Raw genomic sequence first — 16,913 nt, 5'->3', positions numbered from 1 at the left:
AATAATTAAATTATATAATTTATATAACAAAGAGATACATATTAATTAATACACCATTTTGTCTTCATTTTCTTTTGAATTATATTATACAAAGAATTGAACGGTATCAGTTTTTAAACAGACGCCATTTACATTTAATCTAAATTATCAACTTGCGACAACAAAAAAGGTTCCATGAATTTTCGATGAGAAAAGAAAAAAAACTTTACAATTGAAGAACTATGCAAAACACTGTATAATTCAAACTTAATGGATTCATTTGTCCTTTTTTTTGCATTCCGTTTATAACATCGATAATTCGATCAAATACTCCTATGCCCATAGGATTTTCACGCTGCTGTTTTTTTTTTCCAAGTGCATATTGTTGGTGCAACGAATCCACGGGGTCCCTGTAGACCCAGCGCGATTACAATCGGTTTTTCGCACCTACGTGTTTTTACGCAACGTTCGATGGATAACAGGGCGATTTCCGGTTACTCCCGAGGACGATCGTTCTGGTAGTTCGCGGAAAATTCGCCGAAAAAAAGCGGTAGGAAAAGCCGCCACTGCCGGCTTTCGTTTAGAGGAGGGGAGGATGAGGTTGTTCGCGAAATCCGGGGTTATTTTTGCGCGTCGACACGCGCTGCGCTACGAAGGGGTTAATTCTTTAATGGACGCGTGAGTGTGCGTGAAAAATGATTTTTGATCTTTCGAAAATTATTACTATTCGCAATATTCTGTTTGCACACGATTATATAATAATTATAATTTCATATTTCTACGGTCAAAGCGGAGAATTTTGCGCGGTTCACCGGGCACGATTCGGTTCAACGTGTCAGGTGTAGGCTCATCTCTTCGCAAATCACGCCTGGAGTCCGTTGCGCAAGGCGGTCACAGCTTCGACACGAGTTGATCATTAATTTTAGACTGCCAGATTAAAACACGGAGGTGCATCGTCGGAATAGAGAAATAAATCGGCGATACTTTGTCCGAGCGCGTTCTCTATTGTTCTCGCCAGCCTCTCGTAAACTATAAATCGAAAGATTTATAGATAACAATTAAAGACATTAATATTATCGACACGATATTAATATTAATGATACATCATTCGAGACAAAAAAAACAGCTGATTCGTTTCCGAAAATTTGCTCACCGACATTGTATCAAAATGATAACAGTACGATAACAATAGCGTTGCAATATGTTTTTCTCTCTATCTATCTATCTATCTATCTATTTATTTCTGTCGATCGTAAAGAAGCGGCGCTAATTTAGGAATGAAGGAAATCTAGGCTCGAAAATCTCTGCGATTTGGAAAGCGTGCCGACGATGAATCTTTAAAAAGAGAGGACGTTTTGCGGCGGGAAAGACAATGTATCGCGCTGCGCCGCGCCTGCCGATGCAGGTATATGGCCCCGCGGCTCTATATATCGGGCCCCTCTTTCTCATCGCCGGAAAGCCGACGATTAGGCCAGTTTTGAAACGTAATGTAGCCGCCGTCACGAGGCCATTTGTCTTGCCGCGCGTCGGTGGACGCGCTGCGGGATATATATTCTGTCTCGAACTGGAGAGCGAATATATGTATAAGAGCGAGAAAGAGAGAGAGGGAGGGAGGGAGGGAGAGAGAGCGAGAAGGACCCGCAAAATAATTGTTCGCTCGATGAGATGAGGGGCCTTACACGCTCGGGGCCTACGAGCGACCCAGAGCGACCCAATTCGACGTACTTTTGTGATCCAAATGGGATGAGTCAACGATTGATGCTTGTGTGCCGGCCATTGGCTCCTATCGATTTTGCCGCCTGTCGATGGCTTTTTCGTTCTTTGGCCCCTTCGCCTCCTCTCTCTCGAAATCGTCTTCTCTCTTGGTTGGAAGAAGTCGTCTTCGCTTTTTTATCGCGTCGGATCGCGTTCTTTCAGCGAGTCCGCAAATGGCATCTTTTTGTGATCACGAACGAGGACTCGCGTCGTAGATATGTCTTTTCAAACTGTAGCGAACAAATTGGAAATCGAACGATGTATCTTTTTGTAAAGGATCTCTATCCGAACATGGCATTCGAAGCTCGAATCTCTTTTAGAGAAAGTAATAATATATGGAGTAATTAATAATTTGTCTAACATTTAATTAATTTTTTTTTCTCGTAAAGGTAAATTATTTAGCACGTGTACAGAAACATTCTTCTCCAAATGTCATCGCGACTGTCGTTAATAATTTACGGATTTCGGCGAGCGGGGTTCAACAAGTGCCGTTCGTACGTGAACGCGAATGGAATTCATCGATTCATCACATATCGACGGTTTTTGCTCCTGCGGGCTTCCGCTTTCATTTCATTCCTCCCTACCTTCGTTTTGCTCGTTACTCTCCTCGCGATCGGTCGGTCGGTCTTTTTGCTTCACGGCTTCGACCGTCCACTTCTTCCTCCTGTGCTCTTCTCATCCTCGGGAGAATCCCTCGTGAGAGACGAATTAAATACGAAGAATTAAAAACCACGAATGTGTATATCACGAACTGGTTTCCCCAAAAAGCGAGCCAATCAATGACGCGGACAATTTGACTCGGTTCGAGTTCCATTTAAACAACATACAGATCGAACCCTACCACACACGAACCAAAAGACGACCAGAGATATACGAGATAAAAAAAAAAGAGAAATAGAGGTAGAGGACGCAAAAGATGGTCGAACAAACGCGAGAGACAGACGTGTCCTGTCGTGCGAGTCCTGCGTCGCGAGAAGGATCCCTCAGCTTTGATGTGACCGCCATCGGGTTCCTCCTCCCTCTCCCCCGCCTCACCCGACCGACGACGAGGAATCAACCATGCGAGATGGCCGTTTGACATTTTCACTACGGGGGACGAGCTATGATAATAATAGGTTTAACTCCGTCCCGGTCAGAGACCTGCTCGCGTCGTCTCCGTCCGCGTGAAATTGTCTGGAAACCGGCCCCGTTGTCGCTGTATGTCCTCGTCGTCGATTTTTCCGGATCCACGATTTCGACGTAGACGTGGACCGATCGCGGGATTAGCCGGGCGAACGCTAAACGGATTCTTCCGCCGGTGTTCCAGTGCAATGTAGCAAAAACAGAAGCCAATCTCTTGTACCGTAAGAAGACAAATCAAGTTGACTCGATGGAGAGCGAGTATTTGTTGCTTTTTATCGATGCAGAAGATTTCGCTTTTTAAACGTATTAAAAATGAAAGCATAATTTTTTTTAAATTTGGCTTTTGCTATTAGTTTTGAGGTAAACCGCGAGGTGACCTGTGTTAGTATAGCTTCGAGACTCGAGCGTTGAGATAAGTAAATGCAATTTTACAGTTGTCTTTCAGAAATTCTCGCGAAGTATAAAATCGCCGCCCAAGATCGCGACCGTAACGAGACTAGACTCGCCTAGACTGACAGTTCTCCTGTCAATCGTCGGACCACGTGGCGTAAAAACGATAAGTGCCCCCGCGCGTACTATCGATCGAAGCCGGCTCGTATCGCTGCGCGCGCGTGCGGCAATTAATATCTATTATAGCGGCGGAAGTGAGAGGAGGCTGCGTGTGATCGCGCCGGGGAAGGACGAGAGCGCGGATGACGTGCCGATGACGTCACTGCCGGTCAACTACAAGTATTTCGCATTAGCCGGCGTCCTCCCCTCCCCGCTCGCCCGGGTTCCGGGCTAATTAATTGGGTTAAAAAGACGTTAGGCGAATTGATCGGTCCATTCAAAGGCGGACGGTAACAGCATCGACGCGTGTGCGCGCCGAGATAAAGTTATTATTCGCTCGCTATCAATTTGATACGCCTGCGCGATCGCGTGCCGACGCGCTATATCCGCCTTATCGTTTCAATTTGCTCTCTCGCGTAGATCGGGACCGTTCATGGGAAAAACAGTCGTTCGAGCCACGGCTCTTTCCCGCAATAACTTTTCGTCTCCGTCCCGCGTTTCGATTTTATTTTTTTATTAGATCTCTACTCGGAAAGAGATGGGAGAAGATACGCAGATCGGTTCCCTAGTGTGTGAAACTAAACAGAGGCTACGAACCTCTCGAAAGATTTACGAGGAACTTAATTGATGAACCGTTTAATTTCGGTCCATCGATTAAGAGTCAGGACAGCTGGTTACATTTTATAAGATTGATAATAATTATAAAAATAATATAAAAGAATATTTCATAAAAATTAATAGTGTTAGTAGAATTAATGAGACATTAATATTCATTTTACACAAACACTTTCTTTGTATTTTATAATGTAGCTACATATATATCATAATTATCTATTTATTTTTCATTCTGGTCAATCGGTTTCTAAAACCCGAAAGGAATTATATGAAATATGTTTAAAATCCGGAAATAATATCTTTGGAGATAAACTTTCCGAGATTAAATCTGTAGCGTCTTCTTTGAGATTCTCTCGCGCGAGTAACGAGCTGACGAAATGGACAAAAGAATTAGCGAAATATTGCATCCTTGCGGAAAATCGTTTATACGACGAGGAAAAACGGCGTAGCGCAATCGCGAGTTTTACTTGAAAGACCCCCCACATGCCTCGGACAATCGGGGCCTGTTATGAATTTTGAAAAACAGTGTACCGCCCGCAAAAGGCCCCCGACAGCCTTTTGTTTGCCTGTCACCGAATACTCTGGAGATCCCTAGGGAGTCCCAGAGAAGATCGAATCACTTCGCGTAGCATCATTTCTTCATCCTCTATCATCTTTTTGTCTCCGTGTCATCGTCGCATATCTCTGATTCGAAATTCAGGGAGAAAGTTTGGATTCTTTTTTATCATTAAGAGATGATTTCGAAATGATAAGGGCAGATTTCTCGGTTTATATTTCTTTTAATGTACATATATTTTTTTAATGTACATTTGCTTTTGAATATATAGTAATAATATATTAGTATTTTTGGATTCGCGCGACTGAGACGCGATATAATTCATCATAAGATTGCCGAGAATAATTAATCGGTGCGATCGCTAGACCGGAAGAGAGTACATATAACCTCCGGCGATTCTTACCGTTCGAGATAGGATTCGCAGGATGATGACGCGACTCGTTCGCGAGTTCTCGAGGGACAGGAGGAAGACGGACGTGAATATAGAGACCTTAAGGCACAATGCGACGCCTGTGGGTTACCATTGACAGGAAAGGGCCGTGTCATCCCAGCCATGATACACCCCATTGTGCATCCAAAGGACTTTCTGGAGACTGCATTATCGTTCCTATATATATCTTTTTATTAGACCGCTGGTCCTGATTTTTCTCTCCTCTCCACCGGCCCCTGTTTCTCGCTATATTAAAAGAGAGAGTAGGTGCTGCTGGGTATATAGATACACACATACGCGCGTCGCGATGCGTCAGCAAGAAATGGGAGCTGCATCTCCTCTCCCGAGTCGAGAGAACTTCCTTTCGAAACTCGGCGCGGAGTTCGCTGCGTGAGCGTAATTAATTTTGTCGGCTCGGGTGGCGAGAATAGGAGGTCGATATCGGAGATCATCGGGAAATGACGCGATTTCGAGTTGAACACAATCGACCTTCCTCTCAACGGAATAGGATACGTGAGGCTGGATACATTAGACATCGAATGAATTAATAAGAGTCACGAGGTGATATATATTTACTTTACATTTTCCTCTTAACAACAATTTAATTGGAAACCGCCTATATTCCCAGAATTTCGCGAAGCGCGGAAACTTTTTCGAATGAAATTTCGATATTCAATTTTCGCTGAACCTGCAACAAATTTCTTTCGTGTCAATCAACCAGTAATTATATGAAGTCAATATGAAGAATATCGTCGACATTATATTCGCGACGACAAAGCAAGTACGTCGACGGAGGAGGATCGATCGACGCCGAGCGACTTTTGGCCGAAGATTAGGAGGCGCTCCATCGCCAAGTTCTCAAGTTTTGATGCGATGCAGTCTGCAATTATACGGCGAGGAGAATCCGGCAATTACGCCGCGCCGCGAGTCGAGTGCAAAGGTGACACGTTAACGGCGGAGTGATTGATTTTAGCGAAAACGCGAATCAGGGAGCAATTTGTCAAGCCGTCGACGTTCCATCTCTCGCAACACAGCGCGGCCACGCAGCGTGAAGATACCAATCTCCTTGTGTACTCCTTCTTTGTATAGGTGAGAGCGCGTTTCGACTCCTTCGCCATCGATACACCCGACACACGTCGATACACCGTGTCCAAGCCGCCGGCGATATGTGCATATCGCGCGATTTTCGATCGCGAATGGACAATGCACATTGCAGCGGGACCTGGCCGTCGCTCTCGCTTCTCGCGGGGCGCGATTTCGCACGTGGGAACGCGCGGGAAAGGTCGACCGGATCTCGAAGACAGAACACTCTCGGGTCTCTCTCTCTCTCTCCCTATCCGCGGATCGACAATGCGCGAAAGGCGAATAAAAGAAAGAGAGGTCGAAGCGCGTTTCCATAACCATCGAGAGGTTCGCGCGTTCCTTCTTCGACCATATTATCGCCGTCGCTGCGAGATAGAAAGGCTGATTTAGATGCGAAAATCGTATATATACACCTATATTGGCGTATCACTTTTGCACGAGCGAGGGAAACACCCTGCCTACAAACGTCCACGCTTCGGGAACGGTGTGTTCAGTGATTTCATGGAGCTCTCTCGCTCGGGATGAGAAAGCGCGACTTGCATCGGTTTGCTCGCGTGGTCGGATATTCTAAAAGGGTGATTCGTCTACGCAAAGGCATTTTCACGTAATACAGGAGATTAAACTTTTTTATTTCACTTTAAATTCTGCAAAAAAATTATTTTTTTTCTGTCAGATGTTAGGAAAGAAGGGAAAATATAAAAATTAAAAAATCTCTTATTTCTCAAGCTCGAAGAGAGCTCTTCTGTTATTCGAAGATCGTAAATCGCGTTGATGAGATCTACGAGGTCGCCGATGTATAATGAAAGCTCACACCGTTAATCGCGCCGTGTAACAAACGCTCACGCGGCACGCATACGTCAGTCCGGGATCGTTATCTCGGTCTCGTCGCCCCGGTGTCAAGAAGTTAGCCCTCTCGATGGGGGTTGCCGAAAGAGAGAAAGAGAGGAGGCACAAAGGTATATAGGGGCGCGAGAGTTAAACTCTCCGTCGATGTTTTCACTCTCCCTCCTCTTATTCCGCGCCGGAACACCCCCCGTCGTCTCGGATCGGCGCCCGAGATCCCGCTATCTCGAGTCCCGAGACTTTATTAAAAGTCTCTCTCTCCGAAAGAGAGACCGGTCGCCCGCTTGCGTGGGACTCTTGATTGGATTTTACGATCCTGAGCAGCTGCTCCATCGGCGCTTTCCTGCGAGTCCTTCGCGCGACAGGAGCGAGATCGATCGTAAACGAAACGCTTCTTCTTTTTCTGGTTTTATGAGCTCGCTGCTTCATATATCGAACCGATCACGCATGTAATGAGGATTAAGATACGCATGTAATGAGGATTAAGATACGCATGTAATGAGGATTAAGATACGCGTATGACAATAAATCGAAAGCGTCTTTGCACATTTAACTGTCGCATACAAAGAAAGCCCGAATTAAATTGTTAATTCAATTTATATCGTTCTATCTCGAAATACATTATGATTTATATCACTTGTACGCAGCAAAAAATTTAATAGGAAAGTCTACGTTATTTTTATTAAAAGTATATGATGTTGTGAAAATCGTGTTGAAGTTTTTTTCGTTCAATAGGAATTATTGTCCGGATACGAGACAATCTCGAAATACACGACAAGAGGACGAGGGGAGCGATCGGATGATGGAGAGGTTGATTTTTATAACGTGTAACACATAGAGTCGCGTGTGGTCCGTTAGGGCGATAATTAATGGCGTACATCGTCGCGGGCATAAATATCGCTTATTATTACGGGCCGAGATATGCGGCTCCGGACCGGGCCAAAGTGGCGGTGTCACATTTGAATAACACGCTCGCGAACTAGTGCATAAATTTCTAATTACAAGAAGGAGAATACTCGTTCTGTTCACGTCGGCTCGCGACAACGGCGGACTAAGCCCTTATACGATCGTATAAAACGTCGCCTCGAGAATATGTATATAAGGCTGCTGAAAAACTGATTTTCGCCGACGAGTTTGTTTGTAGCGCGAAATTATGTCTCTCGGAGAAGAAATTTTCTACATCAAAGGGAAATTGACATAATGTCGTTTTTAAAAAATATTTCAATAAGTAATATAAAATTGAATATTCTTCTTTTTCGCGAAATGTCTAATATAATAGAACAATTGTGAAATAAAAATGTTTATCGAGAGCGTAAGCATTATTGAAATAACGGTGTCGCATTGTAAAGAGTATGATGCGATGATCACAAGACTGGTGCTGATAGCGGCGATAAAAATTTTCATCAAGATTAATTAAGGTCGGGGCGCAGTTATTGTAATTACTCGCGATCCGATCTCCCGAGTGTATCTAATTATCGAGCTTAATCTCGGCTGATCACACACTCCGCGCAACAATGCGAAGTTGAGCGATGTAAACGATCTTATTAGTATTCTCGATGCGCGTCGACGAATGACGGCATACGATATAAAAACGAAGTAACGGGTACATCAGTAATAGCGCCGGTGCATTGATAATTATATCATCTAATGATATGCCTCTCCATTAACAACGCAAACGCAAAGCTGAAGTACGCGAGATGTTCTCAAGAACTTGCAGGAAATTGCGCCGAGAAATGTTTATATTTAATATTAAAAAAATCGCTCGATTTTAACTTACTTGGAGGATTTAATTAAATTATAAACCACTTTGAATAAAAATCGCCTAAATAAAAAAATTTTTTTTAAATTGAGCTACGATAAATTTTAATATGTAAATATATAATTTAATATTTTTTTAATTATTTGATATTTCGCTTAAGATATATCTCTTTAGCCCGAATGAATTATAAGTTCAAATATTTTTGCACAATCAATATTTACTATCATCTGAATAAGAAAACGTTTTCTGCAACCGGCTCTTAATTTGTTAATTGATTAACATAAATGTCTATATAACTCGAGTTGGCAACCCAAGTATATTAATTCCTGCGAGGTGCATCAACATAAATAACGTTGCGCGTTTTCGCTTTATTATCGTATATGTATACATAGTGACGGCACATATTGAGTGGCACAGAAGGAAAAACGTGGAATTGATTTCGCAAAGTGGACAGGTAGCGTTCGTCGCGCAGCGCGTAATCGCTTTATTTATTAATGCACGCCTTTACTTTACGAGGGCGGGTTACACAACCCCATAAATAGCGTATCTTATGGAACCTAAAAAAACCCTCGGTGACACTAAAATCCGTAGTTTACACCCGTAACCAACATTTACGGTCTCTTTGATCGTAGCCGCCATTGACGTCTCTGTCATCCCAATTAGGACGTAGTAAAGTTTCCCCTTTTTTTGTCGGGCGTCGTTTTAGGGTTGAATGTGACGGGAGATTTTCGTCGATAATATCTTCCGCAAAGGGACATGGCACGAATCTACGCTGTAGCGCGCTATAGAAAAAAAAAGAGAAACCGGTTGTGTTTCTTCGAGAAGAGGACAATATGGATGTAATCAAACGACCCACCCGACGTAATCGTGTCTCCGTCGAGAGACATCGATTATATGGCACGTCTCTTAAGTGCATTCCTGAAAAGCGTTTTTCCGACATGGATGTTTGTGTACTAGCTGACAATGAGTTTCTCCCAATAAAAAAAAATAAAATAAAATAAAATCATAAAGTCACAAGACAATCTTAACTGTTCTGTGTAACAAAAATGGATGAGAGATCCGGGAAAATCAGTGTATAATTTGTTTTTAATTATGGAAATCAAATTCGTTTCCGCATCTGAAAGACAGTATAAAGAGCGCAGATTAGCATTTTAGCGATGCACTTATACGAGCCATTTCCGAGAAACGCGTTTCTCACGCGAAGAAAATCGTTGTGTAGCAACAAAAATCGCACAATCGCGTTTCAAAACATCAGAATTTAATTGCGCACATGTGCGCGTCAGAGATCGAATCTCGCTTCGATTCTTCGACAATTTAAGGTAGACACGCGATGGGGACTTTCACTTTCAGACGGTATGGCCTGATGGCGATCGTGGCCGCGCGCGTGTGTTAATTGTATTATTAATTACCGTAAGAGAGCCGCGAGCGACCGATGCGCGCATAATTAAAAGCGCATTTTGCCGTCGTTCGCTCTCTCCTTCTTTTTCTATCGTCATGCCGTTGTTGATCGTGTTCGCATGCGCGGCGATCGTTTTCTGTCGTTGTACGTCGTGCTATATAAGCAGTCATCGGTGATTTTCCGGCGATAGAACGAGAACGCGCAATACGAAGAACGAATCGCGTCTCACCGCGGGAGATCCCACGGAAAACAAGATCTCATCAAGATAGCTGGATGCTCGCACTCTGTTGCACCGACCTGACGTACTGGCCCCTGCAACTGCCATGCACCATTAACCGAGATCCAGCTATAGAGACACCTCGTGTATACGAAAAGAGAAAGAGAGAGAGAAGACGAGGTACAAGAAGGGATGAAAGGAGACGAGATACAACGGCTAGTCACGTTGTAGCACGTCGAGCAATCTTCCCTCTGCCTTGTGTCTTCTTTCTCTCTCTGTTCTACGCATCATTTTCATTGTGGCTGATCTCCGTTTCTCTTTCTCTCTCTTTGTTCTTTCCTTTCGCTTCGATCTCTCGCTCTGGGAAAGGCCGACGATCGTTGAAATGGGAAATCGTTTAGGTCTCTTCGAGAGAAATGCCGGTGAGATCCAAGCGCGGACTCATTACGAGAGCACTTAATGTCCGCGTGCGCACTTCCTAAAATATCTGACCTTTATAAGCAGACCACGATATGCGCGAGATGCATGCTGATATCTCGGTTTGATAAATGATATATTTTTTAGCAGACGTAAAAAACTTGGTCACGTATAATTGTCAAAAGTTTGCGATTGATTTTTAAAATGGAAAAATTATTTAAACGTAATTATTAATTATTTGGATCTTTCAGGCATTTTGAAGATAATTTCAACTTGCACTCTCTCTCTCCTTCTCTCTTTCCTCAAAATAAACATTACGCAATAATTGTATATCATAGCGTACGGTATCAATCACGCTCCTCATAGTTTGTTACCTGCGAAGAAATATTTCCGTGTTTCCCCGGGACCTCTCCCTTCTCCAGAATCTAGCCTCTCTCATCGCGATACATAATAAATACCCTGTTCCCCTCTTTCCTCCTCACCACCGAGAGTCGCTAAAAGTTCGCGAGCATCGTTTCCTCATAATCGCGAATGACGGATCGCGATGTAACGAGGGTCAGTCGTATAAATTACAGTCCGGCGATCTCTCTCGCGTGTGTTACGTAGTACAGCGGTCACACAGGTGGGAACCGTACCGTCCCCCACGTGCACATAGTACTTCTAGAGCGAGAGGTGGAGCGCGAGGGCAGCGAAGAAAGACAGTATTTGTATACACGCCTTGTGGTATCGCAGGCTACGGATACATCCGCGTGCTGATTGACTTTAATTTGAAACGGGCGTCAAAAACCGAGCCGATGATAGTACCGCGCGGACTCGAAATGGATGGTTTTCACGGGGCCCGGCGATGTGGTACCGCAGAAGAGAACGGGGCCCCCGGCCGGTCGGCGATGTTATCTGGTTCGGTGGGAGGCATCTGCCGATATGTATACAATGCCATAGGTCCGCTGGGATTATTACAGCCTTGACAAATTGCCGCGGTGAAGGCCGACCCTGGTAATTACGGGGCGCAGAGAGACGCAGATATAAGGACCGACATACACACAAACACACGTGTGTGCCATACTATATACATATATACGTACGCGCTGCTCGTTTTTCTGTTCGCGATCGGTGCTCTGATTGGCAGATCCGTGATGCCATTATTGGGAAAGATTTTTCGCCTTTCACGACGCATCACAGTTCGCTCTCTCGCTCGGTCTCTCCTCGCCGACGGCGGCCTCCGTATTTATTTTACGAGCGACATTACGTCGAAGCAAGGGCGTTAATTAATGTCGCTTTCACTTTCGGATATCATCTTTTTTTTTATACAGAAGATGCGCGAGAACCGTGACAATTTATCATAGCGAGAGAGAGACGGTAAAACAAAGATGTACCCGAATGTTTATTTATTAAAATATGTCAAATATAAAAATTAATATAATCTAATAGAATTAACGACAATAATTCCACAATCATAATCAGTCATACATAATATTTGCAGATATTTTTTTTTAATGGTAGTTAATGTTATATAATACGATTTATTATATAACATCATGTCAAATTATATGTATAATTATTCGTGTTGTTATAGTTGAGAGAGAGAACGTAGTTTATCTTATATACGTATATTGACATGTCATTGCTCCCCGAGTTAATTACCATTCAATTATCTTATCAGTGCAGTCCGATAAGTCAGACGCGTCCTTGACATTTAATATTTGCTGGGCACCGCGTACCGATTGACGCATGACCGGTATTCGCTCGTAAATCGTTGTAAAAGAATGAAGAATAGCGCCATGAGTGATGGACGAAGCGCTTCCAGACGGCTATAAGGCGGGGGTGATGTTTGGCGGCAGATCAACTCTTGGTACACAAGCGAGGGGGTCGAGGGGAAGGGTTGCGAGGTACAGAATTATTGCTCACAGTGCCTTCGCAGACCTTTCTCGGCGCTCATCTCGTACTCGAGCGTGTACGTGATCTCGTAGGACGATGGCTACCAGACTTGAATCTCGGTATGGTCGTGATTACGCTGGATATATCACCGCCGGTCGCTGCGGGGTTCGCGTTCGAGGTTTTATTTCTATCGGACGGATGTAAATATGAACGTAAGATATGTGCGAGCGTGAAAGAGAGGTCCTGGTGGAAAAAGATTGAAATTAATGCATCGGGGTTAATGAAGGGTCAGGAGGGATCATCAGTTATTAATGGAAACGGAACTGTTACGTAGACAAGGAAGCAGAGCGACCGGAATCGTTAGATCGAGTCTCATTTTGGCAGCGTAATTGGAAGATATAGAGAGATGATATAGAGAGATGATATTTATTAATATTATCTATATGTTATTTATAAATAATAGAGAAAAAGATTGCAGTATTTAAAATTCATGACTCGTAAATATACGACTGAGATTAATGCACTTCATAAATAGATAAGTTGCTGTTTTATGTTGTAGTCAAGAATTAAAAAAAATTCATTAGAAAATTACAAATACAGGAAAATTAAAAGTTTTAAACTTCGTACACAGTAAACAAGATAGATGCGATATTTTATTATCTCGACGCAGGTGTATAAAAAATGAACTCTTTAAATATTTTTTTTAAGACTGTCCTCTTTTACGAAAAGTTTCGGAAATTTCGCGATTTGGCCAGAGAAATAGAATCATGAGTTTCCTAAAGAGATTATTAGCGCAGCTACGCGAGTCTCCCGACGACGATTCGGCTGATGGCAGTGGCCGATTGTGAAAAAGAGAGCACGAAGGAGTGTAATTACGAGCGCCCGCCCCGAAAATGCGCGGACGTCCATAGACCAGCCCAGCCAACCAGCTAGTCAGAGCCAGGGGCATTAATATTTTCCCCGGTCTTTTCTCAGACGGTATCTCCAGCGACGACCTCGGCCCATTAGCCCACCTAATTTATGCATCATCAGCGTAACCCTTTCCCCTTCCTGCATCCATCTTTCCGACTGAAAAGTTTCTAAAGATTTTGCTTCTCTCTGCTCGTCTACTGTGCTTTTCTCTCTTTCTCTTTCCTCCTATCTCCCGTCCCTCGGCGATATGGCTCGCGTCTTAATTGCGAGGAAAAAGGGGTTCCGCGTGCCGCCTTTTCAACGCGGAAAACTTCCCTTTACGCCCCCGCCGCTTTTCTTTACCTTGTATAGTAACAAAGAGCCCAATAAATGGTAGGTACCTGTCCGGTCCGGATTATCGGGCCACAGGCACAAAGGGCGCTATAAATTCATAAACGTGTCATGAAATTCTTATGGATTTTATTTCGAGGACTTTGCGAATTGTGACAATAATATACGATAAAGCGACTGACGTGCGGATTTTTAATTGATTCGAGCTCTCTTGCACCGTGTCTCATAAACAAAAAAACACGATTCGATTTCGAAATTTATTTTTACATTATGCTTATATAATATATTCTCCTCAATCAATAAAAGTATCTAAAAAAATGTCTGAAAAACTTCTGAATTATCAATTTTATCCCCTCTTGAGTCGAGTAATCTAATATGATTTTTTGTTTGCTTTTTTCTGATAATTTTAAATGTAAAGAAAATATTTTATTTCGATAAATATATTATCTATCAAGTTCTCTCCGTTCATACTAGAGACATCCTATTAATTTTCTTTTATCGGAATTATTTCAGATAACAAGTTTAGAAGGTCTTAATCCTTTCTTCCAGGAATATAGCATGATGGTTTATCTATTGACTTGGATGGCGCATGGAGGTCGTAGGACGCCGCAGATTGGTAGAGATCCTGGACAGTAGCCAGGTGCGTTCCTTGTTGTCCGTGACGTCATTAATCCACCCATCGTTTTTCAAGGGAGCGCGAGGGCATTGTGTAACGGGCGGGGGATGCTACGCAGCTGCTAACAAGGACGGGTTTGCCAACCTCCATGCCCCGGTACGTACACAGATATACGCACATGTATAGATATACATACACATACACGTATTATATACAAACATTCTACGAAGGATTCCACGCCCGGTAGAGAGAAATGGCGGATCCTGATTCTTGATATTAAAGTTTGTGCCTCCGACCATGATTCGTTCTCTTCTAACGAAAAAGCGTTCCGTGATTGTTTCCTTTCGTCGTGTCTGAGTATTGGTCGTGTACGTGAAAATGGTCGACATATGTCTCTTTCTGTTCCGAAGACTTTGACTAGGATTCTTCCAAGATGAGATCGTACAATCGTACGGTTGGATAATAACAGGACAGAGATGTCATGTTCTAAATTAATCAGATTTTAAAGGCATATATAATATTTTTTATTTACAATCATTTGCATAATATCGTAAAGTACCCTAATTTGAGAGACATATGCTTTGAAAATCATTAAGATAGAATCTGAGCATTTCTTCTTTATTTTCTCCATATTACTTATATCGAAGAAAGTTAAAAAAAAATGTAAAGACTAATGATTTATGTGTAACATGATTATAATACAAGAAATATTGATAAGTTTCTGAAATTTATTATAATTTCTAATCACAACATTTAGCGTTATAAGATAATTTATATTATAATATAATTAGCTAGTTTCTCAATGCATTAATTAAAACTTTATGTAATATATATAAATCAGGAAACACCTAACATACATTATACGCAGTGGACGTTTCATGCTTTACAAAGCACCGCGATATCCCTCGATCGCGTATACCTATTATCGAAAGAAATAACCGGCGCTCATTAGAGTGTTCATTAAAGCTCCAATTAACTGCGAGTAACAGATCGGAGAAGTCGCGCTGTTTCAGTAAACATCCTAGCAACAACAGCCGAATCGCGTTAGTTGTAAACACCAAGCTGATTTATAATCGATAATATAAATCTGCATCGCGGCATCGATTCCTTGCAGTTCTCTCTCAATAAAACCTGTCCATTTTGAATCGCTCGACCGAGAGAGCCAGAGGATATTGGATGTAACGCCATCGTGACAGCGTCGAGGGACGTTGCAAAAGCAATGACAAGAGGAGGAGAAGGGGGAGGGGGGGGGTGAAAGTAGGGTAAATGAGAGAGGAGGGAACGTTGTGTGGACGGGGGGGTGATTTGGACGGGGTTTAGAGACGGGGCTTGCCCTAATGAAAGAGAGCTGAGCTCCCACTCAACTAGTTCTCATCTGTCTGGTTTCCCATGCGAAATAAAATATCGCTAATCACTCGTGCGCGGGGCGGTAAGTACCTTCCGTAGGACGTACACGCGTGCATCTGTGTACTTAGTGCCCTTTCCAAACCCCCTCTCCCCCTTTTCCATCCCCCGAGTCATCTCCCTCTCTCTATGGTCGTGCGTACGTCCCACGATGATGGCGATTTTGGCCATTCTTCTGGCTCAACGATGACTAAAAACGAAGCTTTCCTTTGTTTGCTACCGATGAATCCCGCGCGTTATGAGCAGGATATTAAACATGCCACAGATTCACGACTGTCGTATCGATTCGATTAAGGAACAGTATTACATTACCATTTATCGATGTATAGTCTCTTATTATTTTATCCGTCTATAGATTTAAAGAGTAGCAAAAATTTATATCTATATAAAATTTAAAATTTATATCTATATTAAAGGTTAAGAAATATATATATATGTTGAATTTTTCTCGAGAAATAAATTCTTCTATCCGTTTATCGATATGGCGAGGGGAACATACGCGTTCCAGAAGGAAAAGAATGCGACCAAAGGTACTCGCACGCGTTCGCAGAAAAAGGGCGAAGGGCGAAGGACAGGGAATGTGGCAGCGCGTATGATGGCCGCTTTCCTGTCGGCTGAATAAAAAATTCAGTTTTAAAGCGACCGCGCGTTTGGGACAACCCTTTGTCAAGGGGGACGGAAGGGCGCCCCTTGAGACGAGAGGGCACGCACAATGCGTGGGGCGTGTGTCTCTTGGTGTGCCCTATTTACACAGCGACAGCCACCGAGTACGAGAGAACTCTGATGTGTCGCACTCTCTCTTTCTGGCCCTTTTTATTCTTACCCTCCGGTATATATTCTCTTTCTCGCTCGCGCATTCCTTGCCTCTTTTTCGCCCTCGTGTGCACCTCACCCCACGAATATCGGCGTGGACAAGCCCCCGATGTATTGTGAGACCCCTCGAGTGATCCCAGCCAATCGGGGTACCGCATGACGATTTTATTATGAAAAAGCGAAACGTTAGGGTGGATCGAACCCCTTTGCAATCCGCGAGGGGTGAGGCGAAGGCGACG

At 43.3% G+C, this 16,913-nt stretch overlaps 2 protein-coding genes across 6 annotated transcripts in view; one reads left to right on the top strand and one right to left on the bottom strand.

The window, feature by feature from the left end:
- The window catches only part of LOC145944901 (uncharacterized), a 264,706-nt gene that overhangs the window by 8,243 nt on the left and 239,550 nt on the right, over window positions 1–16,913 (top strand). For both annotated transcript variants that reach the window (XM_083053578.1, XM_083053579.1), the window contains one exon: window positions 14,391–14,613. In XM_083053578.1, the coding sequence (XP_082909704.1) occupies window positions 14,431–14,613 (183 nt within the window). In that variant the 5' untranslated portion in view covers window positions 14,391–14,430. The remainder of the gene's footprint in view (window positions 1–14,390; window positions 14,614–16,913) is intronic.
- Window positions 1–16,913, bottom strand: part of LOC145944898 (uncharacterized) — a 242,506-nt gene that overhangs the window by 28,704 nt on the left and 196,889 nt on the right. The gene's annotated exons all lie outside the window — the stretch shown is intronic.

This window comes from Prenolepis imparis, unplaced genomic scaffold (assembly GCF_030444845.1).
Source record: "Prenolepis imparis isolate NDT839.2.m4 unplaced genomic scaffold, iyPreImpa1.0 SCAF_13, whole genome shotgun sequence".
Taxonomy (NCBI): Eukaryota; Metazoa; Arthropoda; class Insecta; order Hymenoptera; family Formicidae; genus Prenolepis; species Prenolepis imparis.
This window is presented reverse-complemented; position numbering and strand designations above follow the sequence as displayed.